Source organism: Oncorhynchus masou, chromosome 13 (genome assembly GCF_036934945.1).
Source record: "Oncorhynchus masou masou isolate Uvic2021 chromosome 13, UVic_Omas_1.1, whole genome shotgun sequence".
NCBI classification, from domain to species: domain Eukaryota; kingdom Metazoa; phylum Chordata; class Actinopteri; order Salmoniformes; family Salmonidae; genus Oncorhynchus; species Oncorhynchus masou.
In genome coordinates, this window is record NC_088224.1 from 35,745,218 (window position 1) to 35,770,170 (window position 24,953).

At 41.8% G+C, this 24,953-nt stretch overlaps 2 protein-coding genes across 5 annotated transcripts; both read left to right on the forward strand.

The window, feature by feature from the left end:
• The first annotated feature begins 4,205 nt into the window (after positions 1-4,205).
• Positions 4,206-7,345, forward strand: LOC135552174 (protein AF1q-like). Its single transcript, XM_064983629.1, has 2 exons — positions 4,206-4,370; positions 5,951-7,345. The coding sequence occupies exon 2, from the start codon at positions 5,957-5,959 to the stop codon at positions 6,221-6,223; it is 267 nt and encodes an 88-aa protein (XP_064839701.1). The 5' UTR covers positions 4,206-4,370; positions 5,951-5,956; the 3' UTR covers positions 6,224-7,345.
• Positions 7,346-12,156: 4,811 nt separating this feature from the next.
• LOC135552175 (GA-binding protein subunit beta-2-like) lies at positions 12,157-23,153 on the forward strand. Of its 4 annotated transcripts, none has more exons than XM_064983633.1 (8): positions 12,157-12,353; positions 14,556-14,663; positions 14,857-15,024; positions 15,288-15,482; positions 15,636-15,780; positions 19,686-19,856; positions 20,666-20,784; positions 21,077-23,153. In XM_064983633.1, exons 2-8 carry the CDS (start codon positions 14,556-14,558, stop codon positions 21,377-21,379), a joined length of 1,209 nt encoding a protein of 402 aa, XP_064839705.1. In that variant the 5' UTR covers positions 12,157-12,353; the 3' UTR covers positions 21,380-23,153. The 4 variants fall into 4 exon arrangements, with proteins under 4 accessions (XP_064839705.1, XP_064839702.1, XP_064839703.1 ...); XM_064983630.1 differs by having other exon boundaries at positions 12,158-12,353; positions 19,683-19,856; XM_064983631.1 differs by having other exon boundaries at positions 12,161-12,269; positions 19,683-19,856.
• Positions 23,154-24,953: the final 1,800 nt, after the last annotated feature.

The window sequence follows — 24,953 nt, forward strand, 5'->3', positions numbered from 1 at the left end:
GTATATGTGTGTCTAGGGCCCTGTGAGTGTGCATAGACAGTGCAAATATTGAAATAAAATGTCAATAAGGATACAAGGTAAACACAGTCCGTGTAGCTCTTTATCAACCATATTGCTTGGGGGTGGAAGCTGTTCAAGAACCTCTTGGTGTCAGACTTGATGCACTGGTACCTTTTGTTGTGTGGTAGCAGAGAAAATTGTCTATGGCTTGGGTGGTTGGGGGACGATTTCCCGGGCCTTCTTTTCATACCGCCTGATATAGAGGTCCTGGATGGCAGGGAGCTCGGCCCCAGTGATGTACTGGGCTGTCCGCACAACCCTCTGTAGCGCAATGCGATCGAAGGCGGTGCTATTGCCATACCAAGCAGTAATGCAGCCAGTCAATACGCTCTCAATGGTACAGCTGTAGAACCTTTTCAGGATTTGAGGGTCCATGCCAAACCTTTTCAACCTACAGAGGGGGAAGAGGCACTGTTGCACCTTCTTCCCAACTTTACATGTGTGTTTGGACAATTTTAAGTCTTTTGTGATTTGGACACAGAGGAACTTGAAGCTGTCTACCTGCTCCACTGTGAGCTTGATAATGGTGTTGGAGTCGTACATGGCCACACAGTCGTGGATGAATAGGGAGTACATGAGGGGACTAAGCACGCACCCCTGTGTGGCCCCTGTGTTAAGCGTCAGCGTGCTCGAGGTGATGTTGCCTACCTTCACCACCTGGAGTTGGCTGTCAGGAACCAGAGTCCTAAGCTTGGTGACGAACTTGGAGGGGATAATGGTGTTGAATGCTGAGCTGTAGTCAATAAACAGCATTCTCACAATAGGTATTCCTCCTATCTCGGGCAGTGTGGAGAACAATTGAGATTGCATCGTCTATGGATCTGCTGGGGAAGTATGCAAATTAGAGTGGGTCTAGGGTGGCTGGGATGGTGGAGTTCATGTGTGCCATAACCAGCCTCTCAAAGCACTTCATGATTACAGAAGTGAATGCTACAGGGCGGTAGTCATTGTGGCAAGAAACCTTGAAGTTCTTAGGAACAGGAATGATTGTGGTCATCTTAAAACATGTGGGGATTACAGACTGGGACAAGGAGAGGTTGAACATTACTGTGAATATGCCTGTCAGCCGTTCTGCGTTGGGGCAAACTCCCCCCAATTTTTTTTTATCCATGCCAGCAAGCCACTACACAACACAACACTAAACAATACATTAATTGGACTATAACGGTGACAAACAGTGACCACAAACTGTTAAGAGGCTACATAAAGCTGTCCTAACAGCAGAGTCCCAACAACAGTCCCAACACTTTACCACCACTACACCTGGCTATCAACAGAACCTTGTCTGGTAGAGAAACAGTTAATTTAGCCTCATTTACTGCCTTTAAAAAAACATAGCTGATATGGCTGACTTGCTGAAACAAATATGGTTTCTACTGACAATTGAGATGTGCAAACTATGACATAAGGGGACGACGAGCGGATAAGAGCTAATCCGTAATTTCGATTAAGACATTAATGAGCGAGCTAGGATGGACGTAGTCAATATAACTATTTGTTCAGCACTTATGAAATGTACAGCGATATGCTTTAGAACATGAAAAATGTATACATTTTAAAAAACAACTTGGTCAACAAACTCCTTGAAAATTTTGCGGTGACATAGTGTCCCCATGAGTAACAGAACACTTAGCCAATCACGGTGCATCTAGAGAACATTACCAACACCTACGCTCAGTATTTTCCACTGGCTGCCCCACCACTACAGAAAGCACTGAGCTGGGCTTAAACACCTGTATTTTGGAGCCGTCTTACTCAAAAAAGCAATATATATATATATATATATATTAACATTGTTTGCAAACTGATATGTGACACGTTTTAATACCAAAACAACATGCAAAACAGGCAAAAAAATAAATATATGCAGTACCAGTTTAAATTCTGAACACACCTACACCTAGTTTTTCTTTATTTTTTTTACTATTTTCTACATTGTACAATAATAGTGAAGACATCAAAACTATGAAATAACACATGGAATCACGTAGTAACAAAAAAAGTGTTAAACTAATCAACATATACTTTAGATTTTTCAAAGTAGCCACCCTTTACCTTGATGACAGCTTCACACATTCTTGGCATTCTCTCAACCAGCTTTACCTGGAATGCTTTTCCAGGTAAAGGAGTTCCCACATATGCGGAGCACTTGTTAGCTGCTTTTCCTTCACTCTGCAATCCAACTCATCCCAAACCATCTCAATTGGGTTGAGGTTGGGTAATTGTGGAGGACAAGTCAGCTGATGCAGCACTCCACCACTCTCCTTCTTGGTCAAATATTCCTGACACAGCCTGGTGGTGTGTTGGGTCATTGTCCTGTTGAAAAACAAATTATAGTTCCACTAAGCGCAGAATGCTGTGCTAGACATGCTGCTTAAGTGTGCCTTGAATTCTAAATTATCCACTGACAGTGTCACTAACAAAGCACCCCCACACATCACACCTCTTCCTCCATGCTTCACAGTTGGAACCACACATGTGGAGATCATCTGTTCACCTACTCTGCGTCTCACAAAGACACGGTGGTTGGAACCAAAAATCTCACATTTGGACTAATCAGACCAAAATACAGATTTCCACTGGTCTAATGTCCATTGCTCATGTTTCTTGGCCCAAGCAAGTCTCTTCTTCTTATTGGTGTCCTTTAGTATTTGTTTCTTTGCAGCAATTCGACCCTGAAGGCCTGATTCCCGCAGTCTCCTCTGAACAGTTGATGTTGAGATGTGTCTGTTACTTGAACTATTTGGGCTGCAATTTCTGAAGCTGGTAACTCTAATGATCATCTGCAGCAGAGGTAACTCTGAATCTTACTTTTCTGTGGCGGTCCTCATGAAAACCAGTTTCATCATAGCGCTTGATGGTTTTGGCGACTGCACTTGAAGAAACTTTAAAAGTTCTTGAAATTTTACAGATCAAATGACCTTCATGTCTTAAAGTAATGATAGACTGTCATTTCTCTTTGCTTATTTGAACTGTTCTTGCCATAACATGGACTTGGTCTTTTACCAAATAGGGCTATATTCTGTATGCCACCCATACCTTGTCACAACACAACTGATTGGCTCAAAGGCATTAAGAAGGAAAGAAATTCCACAAATGTACTTTTAACAAAGCATACCTGTTAATTGAAATGCATTCCAGGTGACTACCTCATGAAGCTGGTTTCTAATGCCGAGAGGGTGCAAAGCTGTCATCAAGACAAAGTTTGCTACTTTGAAGAATCTCAAATATAAAATATATTTTGATTTGATTAACACTTTTTTGGTTACTACATGATTCCATATGTGTTATTTCATAGTTCGGATGATTTTCTACGATGTAGAAAATATTATTAATAAAGAAAAACCTAGGAATGAGTAGGTGTGTCCAAATGTTTGACGGGTACTGTATATATATATATATATATATATATATATATATATATATATATATATATATATATATATATATATATATATATATATATATATATATTTAGCTAGCCCCACCTGCCCTGAACAACGGGTCGCCACTGGTCTTCATTTGTAATCCGTCATGGACTGTAGCCTCTGCCACATCACATGCGGTGGGCGTCGGAGCCTGTTTAATATGATTCCACTTTATTCCTATATTGTCCTTTTGCTCGTTTGACTCTGCGGAGGTCATAGCTGGCATTCTTGTACTTATTCCTGTCTTCGACCGTAGCATCAAGGTTGTCTATGATAGCTTTGTGTGCGGTAGCCCTGCTCTTTAGTTTAGCGCCAATCTCGATGTTAATTCAGGGTTTTTGATTGGGGAAGCAGAGAAACCTCACGGTGGGTAAAACGTCACCGATGCATTTTCTAATGAAACAGCCATATGTATTGGACTGAACATGGATCCAAGTTGTGGCTATTTGGGCTATTCATATTATCAGTTGATGATATAGCCCAACGTGTTCAGTCGATTGTCGAACTTTATTAGCCTATCATTATATCACATCGCAATGTTATTAGTACAATTGTCGTTATAGCCTTGATCTGTATTGGTAGATTATTGCAAAATGTAAAGACCTTTCCCATAATTGAATAGAAACTACATTTTTTATGCACAATAATTAGTTAATAAAACAATAGGCCTATTTGATTTTACATGACAAAAACCCAACGCAGGCGCAGAATTTCGTCACAGAGTGTGGGAGTGGTTGTCCCTGGTGCTGAAAAAACTGGCATGTGCGCGAGGATTTTACAGCATCGCCACATAGCAAGAGCGTGCCATTGTTATTATACCTCAGTGGAGCCGATCCTGCGACAAACAGAGGACCGTGTCAGCCAAGAACTATTTCTCAAGACGTAAGATAATATTTTATTTTCAGAGCACCTTTGCTGGATAGTGAATCCAGAATTACATGTAGCTTAAACTAACAATACTGAAAGTTGATGTATTTTTTTTATAGCCTGTAATAGTAATGCTAGTATTAACCCTTTAAACAATTTCCCAATAGGCATAAGAAAGAAACAACATACAATAGCCTATTACCTAATTTTGTCCATTACGCTGGCAAGGCCAGATATCTTGTTAACATAAAAATATATAAATTCACACAATTAAAAAACGGGTAACTTCCGAATTGAATGTCAATGCTGTCTATATAATGTTTTGCCATGTTTTATTGTATGTAAATCCTTGGCACATTATCTCAGATATATTTAGGACTGCATGACCCAGTTTCTGGAATAGTCTCCATCGTTCGCACAGATGACATGCCGTCCAAAAAAGGGGATGTCATTAGATAATCTATATTTAGAACGGTTAAAGAATATATAGATGTCCGAATCGAAATCGCCAGTCATTTCTCAAGCCCCAATGGGCGTCAACCACTGCACCATCATCAATTATGCTTTTATATGTCTACGTCGTATGGTGAATTTTCTCTGTAGCCGAATGGGTGTGGTATTGAAGACCGTTGATGCTCTTAATCAGTATTTGACAGATCTACACAAAAGCATGACCTAATGGATAAGAACGATTGGTTCAAAGGGAATTTTTAAATCAGTTTTGTAGAGCATCTTGATACTGTGACCTTTATCCACTGATAGACAATCATTCTTACCCCATTTAATATGTTATAACCGACTGACATGGTGGGGTCATTTGTACCCTAATTGTTGATTTCATGCTACAGTAATTGCATTTTAACAACAGAATCTTGTCCATTTTCACTATGTGCAATTTACATCATTTTGAGTGTTCCATTTTTTTTAACCACAGCCAGACTTGTGAGAGAAGTGTGTGGCCGTGTTATTATCATTTGGTTTAGGAAATTCACATTCACACATGGGGAACCTATAATTATGTGGTCACAATTAACTTAGTAATGTTCAAAAAAGTATTACTCATATATCACACACACATTTCAAGATTATATCCGATTACGAGGAATCCCTAATCAGGTTATGTTCACAAATATGCGACTCCACAGTATTGCACTCTAGGCCTAGCATTTCCATGTCAGGTTTTTGAACAAAGAACACAATCACCAGAAAACTTATGTAACATAGTTTGCTTCAGTTTGCCAACACTTAGGTCCAAATGAGCAACAAGGATTGACCTAAATCTGCATCCCAAGAAAAATCTACTTAAATTCTGTGCCCATTTGTTCTTATGTAATGGCATAGACTTATTTTAGCCAGTCAAGCAAAAACGGTCAGGTTATCTCCTACCCATGGCGTCTACAGTATAGGGACCCTTTGGGATTAATGAAAAAATATCAGGGAGCCATTCAAAAATTATAGGGACATAGTACTGGGTTACTAAGTGGAGTTGAAATATGTGTAGAGACTGAGATGAGAGCAGTATGTATGTCTAATCTATTTCAAGCTATGACCCAAAATCACATTTTAATTTGTCCTCATTCCTCTTTTACATTCAGATAAAAATGCTGGTGAAATCAAACAGCGAGTATGACTCCTTCCTCTACTGGAGACAGCCCATCTCCGCCCCGGACCTGTCCGAGCTGGAAGACCTGGGTGTGACCAAAAGCAAGCCAACCAAGAAGAGCAAGAAGGCCACCAAGAAACAGAATGCTGCCCTAGCCAAGCAAAGGAAGCAGCAAGAGGCCGAATTGTTAGAGTACACCACCTTCAACTACTGGAGAGAGCCTATCCCCAGCATCGACCTCCTCGACTTCAACCTGCTTCTGTGAGGACCATCCCATCTCAGCCTCCCAGTCATAAGAACCTCCCTCCCTCTCCTCACACTCACCTTATCTGAATAACCATGGCTTTTTGTCAAGTTTCTGGTCCACCCAAGAAGAAGTACTGAATCTGTATTAGTCTGTACTGTGTTTTTTTGTGTATAACCTGTTAATAATACTGACAGGATTAGGGGTCGATGTTTTAGCTTGCAGGTGACTGGCACTGTGATTGACAGTATAGGCACTTCTGATTAGGTTTACTCCACATGCGGGCTGCATGACTCATTTGGCTAATGTCAACGAACATAACTAGGTAGAAATGGCAACAAGGTCAGCCTTTAAATTAATATAAATAGCTCCATTGCATACTAACCGCAAGGCTTCTGTCTCACATTAAGGACTTACACGTTCATAATTTGTGAGGTAACTTGAGTATGCTACATCATATTTTTGAACACTAACAAATGCAAAGTGCTGCCTCATTTGAACTTAGTGAAAATTCTTTCCCTTGACCTAATACATCCTTGAAGGGTAGTGCCAACCTGAGCCTTGGGAGTGTTTGCGTGTAGTATGTATAAGTAGGAGAACGTGAAGCAAAGCACCTCCACACAGAACAGGTATTGTACGAGCACTTAGGGAGCCACAAACATGACTGTCTTTTGCGCTTTGTATTGGTTGCCTTGTGATTTGTTTCAGACACTGAACTGACTGGCTCAAACCCACCCAATGAATTGTATTTATTAAGTATGCTGCTTTCAGGCTGCCCTGAGTAGGCCTCAACTGAGTGCAATGACTGAGGGTAAATGTTAGATTCCACAATGCAAGTTGTGCAAATGCAGAGCTGGCCAACTGTTTTCTTTATATTCTGCATAGACTACTGCACTGTCCGATGTTTAGTTTGAATGTCAAGGAAAGAATGGATGGAAATGTTTAATGAAAATAGGGAAATACATGTTTTTAATTGTCAAGACTGATGTTGCAAGTGTTCCTGAAAGTACGCTAGTTCTAACTGGATACTTGTAATCATAAAGCTAACTTTTTGTGAGATTGTACAACGAGCAGTAAATTCCCAATTGTGACTCATCATACTTTGTCTTGACTTTTCTGAAATAAAGGAAGATATCCTTTGCATTCAGTCCACTTTGTTTACAGTGAGAAATAATCTCAAACTGAAGGGCTTAAACATGCAGCATTTGTTTGAAGCGATATCTCACCATGAATCACTATTAGCTTCTTTTGAAATAAATGGAGAAATGAACGTCACATTTCACTTACAAAACACGTCGTAGGTTCGAGATGTCTCGTCAAACTGGCTTCTGTGTATAAACGGCCATGCACCTTGTAGGCATAAAATGTACAGTTTATATGAACGGGAGGTGTTGTTAAAAAATAAAGTGAGGTCAATCTTCTAGAAGCTTCTTATAAACACCAACAGCCAGAGTAGGCTATGGACTCCTGTTTTGTCCTTCGACACCAAATAAAATATATAGTTTACTTATCCAAAACTAATAGCTTTTCCAGGATTCTTATTGGAATAATCCTTCCAACAGCTTCCTTTGGCGGATTTGGTATACAACAATGCTACAGGTTTCATACAATAGTAGCCTCTGTGAATGAAAAGATCTGCCTATGACAGTACATTACTCTGGGACCATTACACTTTGATTAAAATACCTAGGTGCATTGCACATTAGTATTCATTGTAGCCTATTAACTTACACTGACACATTGGACAGAAATTGGTCAAATATTTAAGATTTTTTATTATAATTGGATTTAAATTGTTCAGTTTCACAGTAGTTACTGTATAAGCGTAGATATTGACATACCAGTATTTAGTTAATTGCATTGGTTTACTGCATTTGTACAATGAATCATAAAGGAATAGCCGACAGCTATTTCACAGTAGCGATTATTGCGAACAGTGACATTGGAACATCACTTGCATGTCTCGAGTCCAGGTTTCCCAGCCAGTAGACAGACCAGACCTGCTAACCACTGCTCCAATAAGGGTTAACCATTTTGGGGGGGGATCTTAAAAGGCCTACCTAGGCAAGTGTCATTACACCACAGAGTTTCCAAACCCAGATGCACAACATCTAGAGACTTCTGGGAACACTTGCGAAACAGACCAGACCCTGGTTTGAGAAGTCAATGAGAGAAGTGGAAAAGTATTCCTTCTCAAAATCCAAAGGCAGAACCTAGATTCAAGCCAATGTCTTAAGTAGTTGAACATGTTATTACTCCAACCTCGTGAAGGGGGGGGGGGGGGGGGGGGGGCTGTGGCACACCCCACAGTGGGGACCACTGACCTAGGCTACTAGCAGCTAGTATAAAAAAACAGCCTATTAGATCACAAAAATGGGGATATTAATCAGACAGAAACTATGCCAAACATCTGAGTAAGTATCCTGGCAAATAAAACAGAAATCCGTTAGAAATAGGCCTAGCTGCCTGCGAATGAAGAGAGCTGCTCAAAGTGCACAGGACCGAATTTTCCTTCGCAAACATACTTTAAAACACTATGTATTATAGCTTGGTGAAGGGATACAGGTCTCATCATGAGCGCTGATATGTACTGAACAAACATAAACGCAACATGCAACAATTTCAAAGATTTTACCAAGTTACAGTTCATATGAGGAAATCAGTCAATTGAAAAAAATTAAAATAAGGCCCAAATCTATGGATTTCACGATTGGGAATAGAGATACGCATCAGTTGGTCACAGATACCTTTAAAAAAAAATGGGCCTCAGGATCTCATTCTGGTTATTTCTGTGCATTCAACTTGGAATAGACCAAATGTAATTGTGTTCATTGTCCATAGCTTATGCCTGCCCATACCTTAACCCAAACTGGTACAGACCTATATCTATCCTATCCTGCCTTTCTAAGGTCTTCGAAAGCTAAGTTAACAAACAGATCACCGACCATCTCGAATCCCACCGTACCTTCTCCGCTATGTAATCTGGTTTCAGAGCTGGTCATGGGTGCACCTCAGCCACGCTCAAGTTCCTAAATGATATCATAACTGTGATCAATAAGAGACAATACTGTGCAGCTGTATTCATCGACCTGGCCAAGGCTTTCGACTCTGTCAATCACCACATTCTTATCAGCAGACTCAACAGTCTTGGTTTCTCAAATGACAGAGTTCAATGTGTCAAATCAGAGGGCCTGTTGTCCAGACCTCTGGCAGTCTCTGGCAAACCCTGTGGCAGATCCCTGCCACAGGGTTTAATCCTCAGGATGATTATTTTCTCTGTATACATCAATGATATCGCTCTTGCTGCTGGTGATTCTCTGATCCACCTCTACGCAGACGACACCATTCTGTATACTTCTGGCCCTTCTTTGGACGATGTGTTAACTAACCTCCAGACGAGCTTCAATTCCATACAACTCTCCTTCCGAGGCCTCCAACAGCTCTTAAATGCAAGAAAAACTAAATGCATGCTCTTCAACCGATCGCTGCCCACACCTGCCCGCCCGTCCAGCAACTCTGAACAGTTCTGACTTAGAATATGTGGACAACTACAAATACCTAGGTGTCTGGTTAGACTGTAAACTCTCCTTCCAGACTCACATTAAGCATCTCCAATCCAAAATTAAATCTAGAATCGGCTTCCTATTTCGCAACAAAGCATCCTTCACTCATGCTGCCAAACATACCCTCGCAAAATACTATCCTATCGATCCTTGACTTCTGCGATGTCATTTACAAAATAGCCTCCAACACTCTACTCAGCAAAATGGATGCAGTCTATCACAGTGCCATCCATTTTGTCACCAAAGCCCATTATACTACCCACCACTGCGACCTGTATGCTCTCGTTGGCTGGGCTTCGCTTCAAACCCACTGGCTCCAGGTCATCTATTCGTTTTTGCTAGGTAAAGCCCCGCCTTATCTCAGCTTAATGGTCACCATAGCAGCACCCACCCGTAGCACGCGCTCCAGCAGGTATATTTCGCTGGTCACCCCCAATGCCAATTCCTCTTTTGGCCGCTTTTCCTTCCAGTTCTCTGCTGCCAATGACTGGAACAAACTGTAAAAATCACTGAAGCTGGAGACACATCTCCCTCACTAGCTTTAAGCACCAGCTGTCAGAGCAGCTCACAGATCACTGCACCTGTACATAGCCCATCCAACTACCTCATCCCCATACTGTTATTTTGCTCCTTTGCACCCCAGTATCAAATCAAATCAAATGTATGTATATAGCCCTCCGTACATCAGCTGATATCTCAAAGTGCTGTACAGAAACCCAGCCTAAAACCCCAAACAGCAAGCAATGCAGGTGTAGAAGCACGGTGGCTAGGAAAAACTCCCTAGAAAGGCCAAAACTTAGGAAGAAACCTAGAGAGGAACCAGGCTATGAGGGGTGGCCAGTCCTCTTCTGGCTGTGCCGGGTGAAGATTATAACAGAACATGGCCAAGATGTTCAAATGTTCATAAATGACCAGCATGGTCAAATAATAATAATCACAGGCAGAACAGTTGAAACTGGAGCAGCAGCACAGCCAGGTGGACTGGGGACAGCAAGGAGTCATCATGCCAGGTATTCCTGAGGCATGGTCCTAGGGCTCAGGTCCTCTGAGAGAGAGAAAGAATTAGAGAGAGCATACTTAAATTCACACAGGACACCAGATAAAACAGGAGAAGTACTCCAAATATAATAAACTGACCCTAGCCCCCCAACACATAAACTACTGCAGGATAAATACTGGAGGCTGAGACAGGAGGGGTCAGGAGACACTGAGGCCCCATCCGATGATACCCCCGGATATCACCTGTAATAGGGTTAGAGGCAGAGAATCCCAGTGGAAAGAGGGGAACCGGGCAGGCAGAGACAGCAAGGGCGTTTCGTTGCTCCAGAGCCTTTCCGTTCACCTTCACACTCCTGGGCTAGACTACACTCAATCATATGAAGAGATGAGTCTTCAGTAAAGACTTAAAGGTTGAGACCGAGTTTGCGTCTCTCACATGGGTAGGCAGACCATTCCATAAAAATGGAGCTCTATAGGAGAAAGCCCTGCCTCCAGCTGTTTGCTTAGAAATTCTAGGGACAATTAGGAGGCCTGCGTCGTGTGACCGTAGCGTCACAGTATCTCTACTTGCACACACTTTAATTGCTATTTTGTAATTATTTTGCCACTATGGCTTATTTATTCTTACCTCCCTTATCCTACCTCATTTGAACACACTGTATATAGACTTTTTCTATTGTATTATTGACTGTATGTTTGTTTATTCCATGTGTAACTCTGTATTGTTGTTTGTATTGCACTGCTTTGCTTTATCTTGGCCAGGTCGCAGTTGTAAACGAGAATTTGTTCTCAACTAGCCTACCTGGTTAAATAAATAAAAATAACCCCACCGCCAGCATGGGGCACTCTGTTCACAAGGTTGACATCAAAAAACACGTGGTCCGCAGTTGTGAGAATGGTTGGACATACTGACAAATTCTCTGAAACGACGAAGGCGGCTTATGGTAGAGAAATTAACATTAAATGATCTGGCAACAGTTCTGGCTGACATTTCTGCAGTCAGCATGCCAATTGCACCCTCCCTCAAAATTTGAGACGAGACAAAACGGCACATTTTAGAGTGGCCTTTTATTGTCCCCAGCACAAGGTGCACATGTGTAATGATCATGCTGTTTAATCAGCTTGTCGATATACCACACTTGTCAAATGGATGGATTTTCATGGCAAAGGAGAAAGGCTCACTAACAAGGATGTAAACAAATGTGTGCACAACATTTGAGAGAAATAAGCTGTTTGTGCACATGGAAAATGTCTGGGATCTTTTATTTCAGCTCATGAAACATGGGACAAACACTTCACAAGTTGCGTTCATATTTTTTTACAACGTAAATTCAGTATCGCCTTTTTACCGTCATGGGTTAATTGGCCATTGAAGGGCTTGCTACTTTTTCATTCGCCCGCCCACAAGAGGGTTCAAAAAGCTCGATTTCCACCTCCGGTGTCGAGTTGCCGCCATCTTTGTATCCGTTTTAATACAAAAATATAATTTATTTTCATTATCTAAGGTGAGGAGAACATTCAAAATAATTGGGTAAAGTCAAGGAACTTATGTCTGCAGCCTAAGAGCATTCATTTGAAGCCGTATTGAGGTAAGAACTACACAACGTTAGCTTGCGTCCATTCGGGATTCCGCCTCCACCTAGCTAGCGTTAGCTGTTATTAAAGTTAGCCAGGCATTAGCTAACTATCTTGGCTAGTTACGAGACCGAGTAACACAGCAAGGTGGTAGTTTCGAAGCTGGGACATTGTGCGAAAGTCCACATTAATCACGCGCACTAAACAGTTTGTGGAACTTTCCCATTTCTTAAGTGTTCATACTTTAAGTGTCGGTAACGTAGCTAGTATGTGAAGTTATTGCTTGCGAACCTTAGCTAACTAGCTACATGGTTGGTTAGATAACAAACCTGGCGCCATCAGGCTCATATGATATTGTATAAATACTCGCACGGTAAAGGTGATGGCATCTCTTTGACAAAAAGCAATTATGAATTAATCGATCGTTTAAAATCAGAAAAATTGCGCGAAACCATTTGATGAAGCGTGCGAGAAAGAATGCTGTTAACCGGATGTGGAAGTAGTTTTTTTCTCTTCGTGTAAAATAGGAATTTCTCTTGACTTCCCCCGGAAAACCAACAACTTAATATCAAAGAGTTTCCTGTCATGTATTTAAATGTCGTTGTTCGTGGTTGTTAAATAATGTAGGTGAATGATTTAACGGATAATGTAACACATGGCCGCCTCTTGTTCGTTTTCACCACCGAGGCGTATAAGATGGCTACTCATCGTCTCCATCTCCACGTTTTTGCTATGAAGAGAGCCTCCTGTTATAGTGGGCTTTCATGATGTAGTAGTGGTAAACCAACCAGCTAGCTACAATGTAACGACAACCCAAAAAGTGCACATCAAGCTATTCACATTTTACTTTGTGTCCAACAACCCACTGCGTGATTGTTTACGGATGCATACTTCCGATCAACGCGATTTTCAACAGTATAACTAGCCTATTCTTCCCTGTTATGAAAAACTACCATCACTCATACCAGCATTGAGCGATACCAAAGGGTTTCGAGTGATGTACGTTAGATCTGTAGCATAACCACTAACTTCGTTACTTTACAACATTAATTGTGTTGTGCTCAAATGGGACATCTGATAAGCATATATCCGGGATTGGCTCGACTCATTCGCCTAAATAGCACGAGTCTGCAGCAACAACAAAAGCCCGTTTCTTCTCCAGAGATGTGTAGCCTAGACACTCCACAGAACGAAAGCGCGCCCCTTTGCTGCCGTGTTTTTTGTTGGTCTATTTCACGATCGATATCTTGCATTACTAACGCCAAGTTGTTAATCAAACCACATTTTATTTGTCACGCTTTGTTAACAACAGGTGTAGACAAACAAACAGTGAGATGATTAGGGCCCTTCCCAACAACGCAGAGAAAAAAATAGTAACACAATGAATACATGCACAATGAGTAACGAGATCACTTGGCTATATACATGTGGTACCAGTACCGAATCCATGTGCAGAGGTACGAGGTAGATATGTTACATATAGGTAGGGGTAAAGTGACTAGGAAACAGGATAGATGCTAAACAGTAGCCGCAGCATATGTGATGAGTCAAAGTTGTAAGTTCCATTACGACTATAATACTTCCATGGTGATTTCTGTTTAACAAAATTGATCTAGCATAGCTAATAACACAACTTTATGTATGTGATATCTGAAATGGGATTAACACACTTGTAGCTATGTTAAATTGTATATATATGCTCAGGGCAGAGTCCTCTCATTTGATTAAGTTAGCCAAAAATGCATGAGTACCCTAACCCATTAATGAGTTTCAAAAGTTGGCTTAAAAGTACATACTTTATTAAGTACGACCCTGTGTTTTGGTAAATCATGTCATATGACCTGGATTTTTACCTTTTATTTGAAGTATTTTTTTCAGAAATTAGATTTGGCCCAAAAATGAAAGCAATTCTCTGAGGATGGTGCTGGACCATCTGACATAAAAAGAAAAGGGGACGGTTTTATGAGAAAAGGTTCAAATCCAGTTAATGTGACACAATTAATCAAAATACAGGACCCTATTTATGTGTACACTACATGAGCTGTAACAGGTAGGCAGGCCAACATTGTGTGAACGGGTAACATCACAACCGCCTAATACTGTTTAACAGCAGACCTAAGTCAGGCTACCACCTCAGTGAAAACATACTGCAACAGTTGCATACATGTACAGTCACAGGGCCAAATACTGCAACCTTTGTAATTGTGTTGTCTCAGATGTCGCTGGTGGATTTGGGGAAGCGGCTCCTTGAGGCTGCACGGAAAGGCCAGGACGATGAAGTCAGGACACTCATGGCCAATGGGGCTCCCTTCACCACAGACTGGGTAATGATTCCTCTCTTACCTTCTCTATCTGGGCAATTTTCATTATCTGCTTCAGTTTACCTAGTTTTACCCACCCCAGGGTTTTGGCTGGTTTGTGTGGTCTAAATGTAAAACATTGTCTGAAGTGCCAGTCCGGTTCAACTGTATGGTGTTTTGACTCTTTATCACTCTTTCTCTTTGGCATTCTGAGCAGCTGGGCACATCTCCGTTGCACCTGGCCGCCCAACACGGGCACTATTCCACTGCCGAGGTGCTGCTCAGGGCAGGCGTCAGCAGGGATGCCCGAACCAAAGTGGACAGGACCCCTCTGCACATGGCTGCTTCAGAGGGCCACAATGTCATCGTGGATCTATTAGTCAGGGTACACCTGTCTCTTTCTTTTCTAAGGTTTTAGCTGTTTATTGTGTGTTTAGGGTCTGACCTGGTCAATTCCTAATATAGTGCACTGCTTTTGACCAGAGGCCATTTTCAGATGCAGAGTCCTGCTCTTTCTCTGACCAACATTTCTTAAATTTAAGTACACTAGAAAAAGTGGAAAACATGTGTGAAGAAAGCAGTAAAGCTGCCAAGTCTGCCAGCTGTCTTATCCTGTCCCTGTCATTTCTCCTGGGTCACAATCTACAGAGTGGCGCAGACATTAATGCCAAGGACATGCTGAAGATGACTGCTCTCCACTGGGCCGCCCAGAATGGCCACCAAAGGGTAGCGGAGACGCTCGTGAAACATGGCGCCGATGTTCACGCTCTCAGTAAATTTGATAAGACGCCGTTTGACATCGCAGGAGACATCCAGAATGCAGACCTTATGCTCCTACTACAGGTGAGACCTTAAGTTGCATATGGAGTCTAGTTGAGAGAAGGTTTCTGCGCACTATTGTAGACCAAAAAGGACAAATGTACCTAAGGACTTGCACCTGGCAGTCTCGTGTGCGTGTGTGTCTCTGATAGTGTTGTTGACATTGTTTGTCTATAGGAGGGAATGCAGAACCAGGTGAACATGAACGCAGAGGCTGGTATGACGGGGAGCTCGGCCCAGCCTCAGTTTATCATCCAGGGCATCCCAGGGCTCCCGGGGGGTGTGGTCAACCTGGCAGACCTCCTCAACAACATCAACTCGGGTAGCTACTGGGTTTCTACACACACAGACACCAAACCTCCTTCAGTTAGGCTAGGGTTCATACTATTTGAAATGACTGGTCTTCTGACGAAGGGTTTGTGGATGTTAAAAACACAGGAGGTTGGTGGCACTTAATTGTGCAGGACGGGCTCGCGGTAATGACTGGTGTGGAATGGTATCAAATAAATCCACGTGTTTAATACCATTCCATTTTCTCCAGCCATTATTATGAGCCGTCCTACCCTCAGTAGCCTCCACTGGTTATGGAAAGAAAAGGCCAACCAGTCAGGTAAAAATGACCTGGTTTCTCCAGTTAACGGCTACATCTTTTCAAGGATCCCCTCCGCCTCAGAGAAAAGTGCCCCACGCTTCGTTGTTTCCTCTCGTCTCGTGCCTAGTCCCTGGCCTTTATCACTCTGATCTCATAAACTGATAGGGTCTGTTGATGCTTTGTGGTCCCACACAATGAGGTAGTGACCACAATGTGAGATATGTGGGAATCAAAGGTCATGCAGAAAAGAAACATTGATTCTCACCGATCAGATGGAAATACTTTCTCACAGCTTGAATTCCTTTGCGCTTTACCTTGTTACTTCTGTATGTAATGCTTATTTAAACGAGAAGATTGAGCCCACACGTTGACTGCCACAAAGTACAGTCCAGAATATGTACAGTACCAGTCAAAAGTTTGAACACACCTACTCATTCCTTGGTTTTCTTTTACACACAAATGGTGTATAGGTATTTTATAGAAAAGGCAAGTATGCAATTCTTATATAAACATAAGAGTAGACGGATTCGAAAAGACCCAGAGTTATAGGTACAAACTAAATAATACAAAATAAAACATACAGAAAGAGGATACACCCCCCCCCGGGCAAGCACATGCCGCCCAAGGGTAGATTAAAACATCACAAGTGAGAGTGCATTGAAATCTACACATTCGCAGTGCCAAATGGTCCAAATAAGAGGAGAGAGACTGCCACATTTGATCAAATGTTAATTTATTGCTCAGAATATATCTGTAGGGTAGTGTTTGCCAAATCGCTGAGCCATAATTTGGTAGAGGGAACTTCCATCCATGATTATGTCGAATTCTGGCAAATTAGGTGGCCCAAACTGTTGCATATACACTGACACTGCGTGCAATGAATGCAAGAGAAATGACACAAATTCACCTGGTTAATATTGCCTGCTAACCTGGATTTCTTTTAGCTAACTATGCAGGTTTAAAAATATATACTTCTGTGTATTGATTTTAAGAAAGGCATTGATGTTTATGGTTAGGTACACATTGGAGCAACGATACGCACCGCATCGATTATATGCAACGCAGGAGAAGCTAGATAAACTAATATCATCAACCATGTGTAGTTAACTAGTGATTTTGATTGATTGTTAAGTTTAATGATAGCTAGCAATTTACCTTGGCTTACTGCATTCACGTAACAGGCAGGCTCCTCGTGGAGTGCAATGTGATCAGGTGGTTAGAGCGTTGGACTAGTTAACTGTAAGGTTGCAAGATTGAATCCCTGAGCTGACAAGGTAAGAATCTGTCATTTTGCCCCTGAACAAGGCAGTTAACCCACTGTTCCTAGGCCGTCATTGAAAATAAGAATGCGTTCTTAACTGACTTGCCTAGTTAAATAAAGGTGTTAGAAATATATATATATTTTTAATCGGTGTCCAAAAATACTGATTTCCGATTACGAAAACTTGAAATCGGCCCTAATTAATCGGCCATTCCGATTAATCGGTCGACCTCTAGTGTATATACTCCAAGCGATCTTCCCAGTCTGCCACAGAAATTTCAGTCCATAGCTCTTCCTCCCATTTTGCCTTAGCGCACCTTCTACAGATGCCATTAACAGATTGAAAAGCGTCATATAGACGAGAGATCAGTTTGCCTGAGGTGGGACACATTTGTATGCATCTGTCAAACATGGAAGGTTTAGCGTTTCCAAATGTCGGAAGATGTTTTCTAACAGTCTCTAATCTAAGTATCTGGTGAAAAAGTTACTGGGAATATTATAGGTTTCCCTCAGCAAATCAAAGGAGGCAACGTTCCCTTCTATATATAGATCCCCTATGGTATTGATCCCGAGCTCTCCCCATCGCTTAAAGGAGTTGTCAAGGTTAGAGGGGGCAAATGAGGGATTCCTGGCAATAGGAAGCAGGAATGATATTGGTTTAAGGTCAAAATTGACCTTTCTTTGCTTCCAGATGCAGACTGTGCTATGTATAATAGGATTGTTACTATAAAGTGACCTCTCCAAATTCACTGGGGATAAAATCGCTGCGCCAATAGAGAAGGGTTGGCAATCCTCACGCTCCATATTCCAGAGATTTTCTTTATTTTTTAAAACTATTTTCTACATTGTAGAATAATAAAGACATCAAAACTATGAAATAACACATGGAATCATGTAGTAACCAAAAAAGTGTTAAACAAATCAAAATATGAGATTCTTCAAAGTAGCCACCCTTTGCATTGATGACAGCTTTACACACTTGGCATTCTCTCAGTCACCTGGAATCCATTTCAATTAACAGTTGTGCCTTGTTAAAAGTTAATTTGTGGAATTTCTTTCCTTGCGATGTGACAAGGTAGGGGAGGTATACAGAAGACCCTATTTAGTAAAAGACCAATTCCATATTATGGCACGAATGGCTCAAATAAGCAAAGAAATACTACCAGTCCATTACTTAAAGACATGAAGGTCAAGTCAATCCAGAAAATTTAATGAACTTCAAGTGCAGTTGCAAAAACATCAAGCGCTATGATGAAGCTGGCTCTCATGATGACCGCCATAGGAAAGGAAGACCCTGAGTTACCTCTGCTGCAGAGGATGAGTTCATTAAAGTTACTAACCTCAGATTACAGCCCAAATAAATGCTTTACAGTAACAGACACATATCAACAAACTGTTCAGTGGAGACTGTGAATCAAGCCTTCATGGTCAAATTGCTGCATAGAAACCACTACTTAAGGCCACCAATAAGGAGAAAAGACTTGCTTGGGCCAAGAAACACGAGCAATGGACAACGAGCAATGGACATTGGAGTGATGGAAATCTGTCCTTTTGATCCGATTCCAAATGTGAGATTTTTGGTTCCAACCGCTGTGTCTTTGTGAGACGCAGAGTAGGTGAACGCATGATTTACGCATGTGTGGTTCCTACTGGGAAGAATGGAGGTGTGGGGGTGCTTTGCTGGTGACACTGTCAGTGATTTATTTAGAAATCAAGGCACACTTAAGCAGCATTACTACCACAGCATTCTGCAGCGATACGCTATCTGATCTGGTTTGCGCTTCGTGGGATTATTTGTTTTTCAACAGGACAATGACCCAACACACCTCCAGGCTGTGTAAGAGCTATTTGACCAAGAAGGAGAGTGATGGAGTACTGCATCAGATTACCTGGCCTCCACAATCACCTGACTTCAACCCAATTGAGATGGTTTGGGATGAGTTTCACCGCAGAATGAAGGAAAAGCAACCAGCAAGTGCTCAGCATATGTGGGAACTCTTTCAAGACTGTTGGAAAAGCATTCCAATTAAAGCTGGTTTAGAGAATGCCAAGAGTGTGCAAAGCTGTCAAGGCAAATGGTGGCTACTTTGAAGAATCTAAAATATATTTTAATTTGTTTAAACACTTTTTTTTGGTTACTACATTATTTGATATGGGTTATTTCATATTTTTGATGTCTTCACTATTATTCTACATAAAAGTAGTACAAATACAGGAGAAACACTTGAATGAGTAGGTAGGTGTCCACACTTTTGACTGGTACTGTATATAGGCTTAAACATGAACTATTTCCTAATACAAGAATGACGGTCGACAATAAAAAGTGAACCTTTTACCCCGCTCTCCCTCTGTTTTACCCCTTGTCTGACAGCAGGTGACTCGGAGGAAGCCATAGCAGCCAATTCTTTGGACCCCGGCAGCATCCAGCACATGGTGAACGAGCAAGGTCAAAGGGTTATCACCATAGTGACCGACCAACACGGTAACCTACAGACTGGAGGGCTTGGTCAGCCATTCTTTGTCACCATGCAGAATGGACAACAGAGTAAGAGAACGTCTCACTTTTGGTCACATAACGGTGCTCATTTCAGCCTGTAGCCACTTCCCATAGCCTCTATCCATTTGGGAACAGTTTCTTGGACCCTACTCTCGGACTGAAAAAGCATGCTCAGTGGAGAATCTCAATTAATAGCTGTTTTGAGTCTCAGAGTAGACTTTATCTGGGTCTGGGAAAACAGCACTTGGGGTTCTAATGCTGCATTCATAACCAAGTGGGAAGGTGGTCTTACCACATACTGTACGACTGGGAAAATCCACTATCGCCACTCCAACTGGTAATTACTAGTAGGAAACTCATCTGTCATCTCTCAGCTCTGACCTCTCCCACATGCTTACCTCAGAGGTAATTTCCTTATTAGATGATGTCAAACAGCATTTTCATCAATTAAATGCAACAACAAAACATTGTTTTTTTATAAATCTGTTAATATGGTTGGCACATTCTTGGCCTTTCTCAATGACTTTAAAGAACGTGACTGCATCCAACTGGTATTTGTGACTTCACAACTGGTAATTACCACCTTCTCACTTTATGAACGCAGCATTAAAGCGGTAGGTAACTTTAGCCACACAGTGGAATGTCCACTTAACCTACAAGCAACCTTATTGTTTTGACAGTGTGGACCTTGTATTTGTAGACAACAGTTTCTAGCTTTCTGGCAGATTGTTTTGTTCTAGTTCCTTTGTCGGACATTGTGTACTACTTCGTCATTAATTTAGTTTATTAATTAACCTAATGGTCCCGTTCGATACTATGTTCCTTCAGGCTCTGAGCTGTTGTCTGTTGATTTGCAGTGTTGGCGATGCCAGCCAATCAGGTGACAGAGGAGGTGGTTGAGGAGGAACCCCAGCCCCCGCCTGCCCGCAAGAGGAAACTAGAGGCCTCTGCCAACCACATGGAGTCTGGAGACACGGTCGGCGGGGGGGCACATTTTCTCTTGTGCAACACATTAAACTGATATGCTTCTGCCATTTAACTGGTTTCTGACTCAAGCAAAAATGTTTTGTTCATTTATTTTGTATTGCATATTTCTCGAGATTCTAGATGCTGCTGTGAAATGTTTTGGGGGCTTAAGTTAGGAAAACAAACTCTTTAGATTATTTTGTTACTTTGATACTGTGCAGCAGGCACAAGTGAAGTGCAAGGGTGTGAACTTTGGTCTGACTTTTCTGTCCCTTTCTCCTCTTCTCCATTCATCTATCCAGGAGCAGTTACAGAGGCAGCTGCAGGAGGCCAACCGGAAGGCCCAGGAGTACCGGCAGCAGCTGATGTGCAAAGAGCAGGAAGCAGAGCAGTACCGTATGAAGCTGGAGGCCATGTCGCACAGCCATACCAACGGCACCTCTGAGCAGGAGGAAGTGGTTGAGGAGGAGGAGGAGGAGGAGGAGGAGGAGGTGGTGGTGCTCCAGGAGGGAGACATCATCATTAAGACGGAGGAGCTGGACTCGGCCGAGGAGCAGGTGACGCTGGTGGAGTCGGTGCCCTCCCACACCGAGGTCATCTCATAACACCAGACAGACTGATGTCACTGATGGAAGGAGAAATGGACACGAACTCAGGCGACGGGGCAGGCTATCAGCTTTTTCCATAGCTCTTTTAAGTTTTTCCCCCCATCTGAGTTTTTGTATGTTTTGTTTGTACTATATTTACTTACTCTTTCTGCCGTTTCAGTAGTTTTTTTTTTCTCTCCCTCAATCATGTTTTTTTTTTTTTTTTTACAAGTAGTGAAATGAGGAGCTGAATAGTAGGAGGTGCATCACAGGTTGGTTGAGGAGCCGGAATGGGACCTGCTCAGCCTGTGGATAAGGTTTCCTGCCTGGAAAACATGTATGCTATCTGAGAGAAACGGGTCACTCGGTCTCTGTCTGTGGCGTCTGAGACATGTCAGTGGTGTGGGAAATACATTTTCACGTTGCCAACTACATATCATAAGATGTCCAAGACGAGTCCATCCGTGGTGCCAGAGGACCAGTCTGTGGAGAGAACACTTTTGTTTGTTTTTGTTCAGTTCTTTCAGGTCTCAAAAGTCTCCCTCACTCCTCCATTCTACCACCCCCACCATCATGGACTCCACTGCAATGGGAATTATATTTAAGAATACCTATTTGAAAATAACTGTCTTACAGGACAAATGACAGGGCATGCAGTTGGCAACAGTCATTCCCAGCATTTATTGGACTCTGCATTCACAATGTAGTAATGAATTGTTTCAAAGTCGGGAATTGTTTTGACTTTCATGGCACCACGTTAGCTTTGTCCTCTGTGGGTGTTATGGTCCGTGCCACTTCGAGTGCAGTGGTGATTATAAGTTTAGAATAACGTCCTCCTGTTTCAAGGCCCCTGTGGCTTTAATCACTAGTAGTCCCACTCCCCAAAGCCGGAGACGGACAGGAATAAGGCTTTCAGATTGCTGTGTCCTTCTGACAATGACTATGTCCCGTCACTTGTTTCTGCTACAGTTACTGTGCCGTTTTGTCTTCTCCCACCCTGAATGAGAACGTGAACAACGTCTGGGTTAACATTCATCTCTCAGGGTTGAAGGGTGTTAAAGGAAAGTAATATCTGCCTGCTATTCAGTAAGGGCCCAATCTAAACTTGAGATGCCAAAGCTGGTTTAAGTTGTGCCTACATTTTGCATTGACGTCAATGGGGGATTTCAACTAAAATTAGAGTTCAGATTTATCGGGTGCTCTTGTCCAGGTTTAAAATGACTTTAGTGGGTCTAACTGCAATTTGAGTTGAACCATGTCGAGTGACAGATATAAATACCCACCATGGCTAATTCGGTGGATGAAATACACCACAGTTTCAGAATTGAACCCCCCCCCCCCAGACCACTACTTGGCGGAAGAGGTCTGCTGTTTTGCTGGAATACCGTTCCTATGGCGGTCTCCACTCACCCATTGTAAACTTAGACCGCTCTCTTCCTTTGAGAAGTCGACGTTCTCCACAAGTATGATATTTCTTTTATAAGCTCTCAGCAAGCCCTTTTATTATGTACATATAAAGTTGTATTTTTAAGTGTATCTGAATGCTTTGGAATGTAGACTGCTTATATATGATTTCTAAGCACATCGTCCCCTTCTTAGTTTAGCATCTCTTTGCCAGATTGTACAGGTGAACATGTATGCACCAAATGATTAAATAATTCCATTTACCATGATTTGACGGGTTTATAGATCTACCTGTTTCGCTACTGCTCTCACAGTTAAGGGCACTTGACCGAGTCACGAATGACTTTGTGTGGACTTTGCTTGCTTTGATTAAAAAGTATGAAACAGCCTTTTTAAAATGTTACAACTGGTATCTGGAACATGCTTTGAAGTGGTGTTTGCTCAATAACTTCGGTCTTCTCAGAGATTGAGAACCGGTGGCGCTGGACCATTTCCTCCGTTTTGTTTTAGACATTGTTCCATATTGGCCAGTAGGTGGCACTACACTTTAACGGACTGATCTGGTCTGAAATGAAATTGAGCAGGGATCATATCTATATTTCTTACCCTCAAATGAGTCGATTTGCTGCTAATACAGAAAGTGAAACGACTGTAGAGTATCGGACGGTAACGTTGAAGCTTTTATTAAATGCATTCCATTTTCTAACTCATTTATGTAAGGTGATATTTCACTTGTACTGCCTACCAGGATAACATAATTGAAAATAAAATACAAGCTCGTACCTGCAAATGATGTGGATCTTGGGTTCAAAGACTGTTTTTAAATTCTATATCCTCACTGTAGTCAAGATCCTTCACTCACTAGTGTCCCTCAGCCACATTTAAAAGGAAAACTACACCCCAAAACTATCTTTTTGGTGTTTCAATCAACAATGGACTGATGAAACAAATACCAATATTTGTTTTGGGCAGAGTTACTTCAACTTCCCTCATTTGATGCATGCAGGCCTAGTTCTCCAACTGTTTGGGATTCGCAATGTCACACAGCTATTCCTGGCACTGCAGTGAAGTTACATGTGTTGTGAAGCTTTGGATTGTCTGATCGGACTTTTACCATAAAGCATCTCACCAAAGCATCTGAAAACGTTCTGATACAAAGACTATAATGGAATAGACCAGATCCAAAATTATAATTCTATCTAATGGGATACAGGAGACAGAACACTATCAGGGACTTTCCTCTTGACAGTTTTGAGACGATAAGGAACGATGGTCTTGCCACAAGAATGAATGTGACATAATGTAGGATAGTTTTGTATTATTTTTTCAAGAAGTTTGACTATTTTTAAGACTCAAATAAATGCAAACTCTTATACGAGGGAGAACTGTTTTTTTTTGTAGCAATATTTGGGTTACATGACAATAGCCTGTGTAATAGATGCTTCTAGTATGTAATTTCTGCCTGCTGCTGTAACCCCTGTTTGCATACGGTTGGAGTCATTAAAACTAGTTTTTCAACCACTCCACAAATTTCTTGTTAACAAACTATAGTTTTGTTTAGACATTACTTCACTTAACAATTCATAACATAACAATTCACTATCACAATTCCAGTGGGTCAGAAGTTTACATACACTAAGTTGACTGTGCCTTTAAACAGCTTGGAATTCTAGAAAATTATGTCATGGCTTTAGAAGCTTCTGATAGGCTAATTGACATAATTTGAGTCAATTGGAGGTGTACCTGTGGCTGTATTTCAAGGCCTACCTTCAAACTCAGTGTCCCTTTGCTTGACATCATGGGAAAATCAAAAGAAATCAGCCAAGACCTCAGAAAAGAATTGTAGAGCTCCACAAGTCTGGTTCATCATTGGGAGCAATTTCCAAACACCTGAAGGTACCACGTTCATCTGTACAAACAATAGTATAAACACCATGGGACCACGCAGCCGTCATACCACTCAGGAAGGAGATGCGTTCTGTCTCCTGGAGATGAATGTACTTTGGTGCGAAAAGTGCAAATCAACCACAGAACAGCAAAGGACCTTGTGAAGATGCTGGAGGAAACGGGTACAAAAGTATCTACATACACAATAAAACGAGTCCTATGTCGACATAACCTGAAAGGCCGCTCGGCAAGGAAGAAGCCGCTGCTCCAAAACCGCCATAACGAATGCCAGACAACGGTT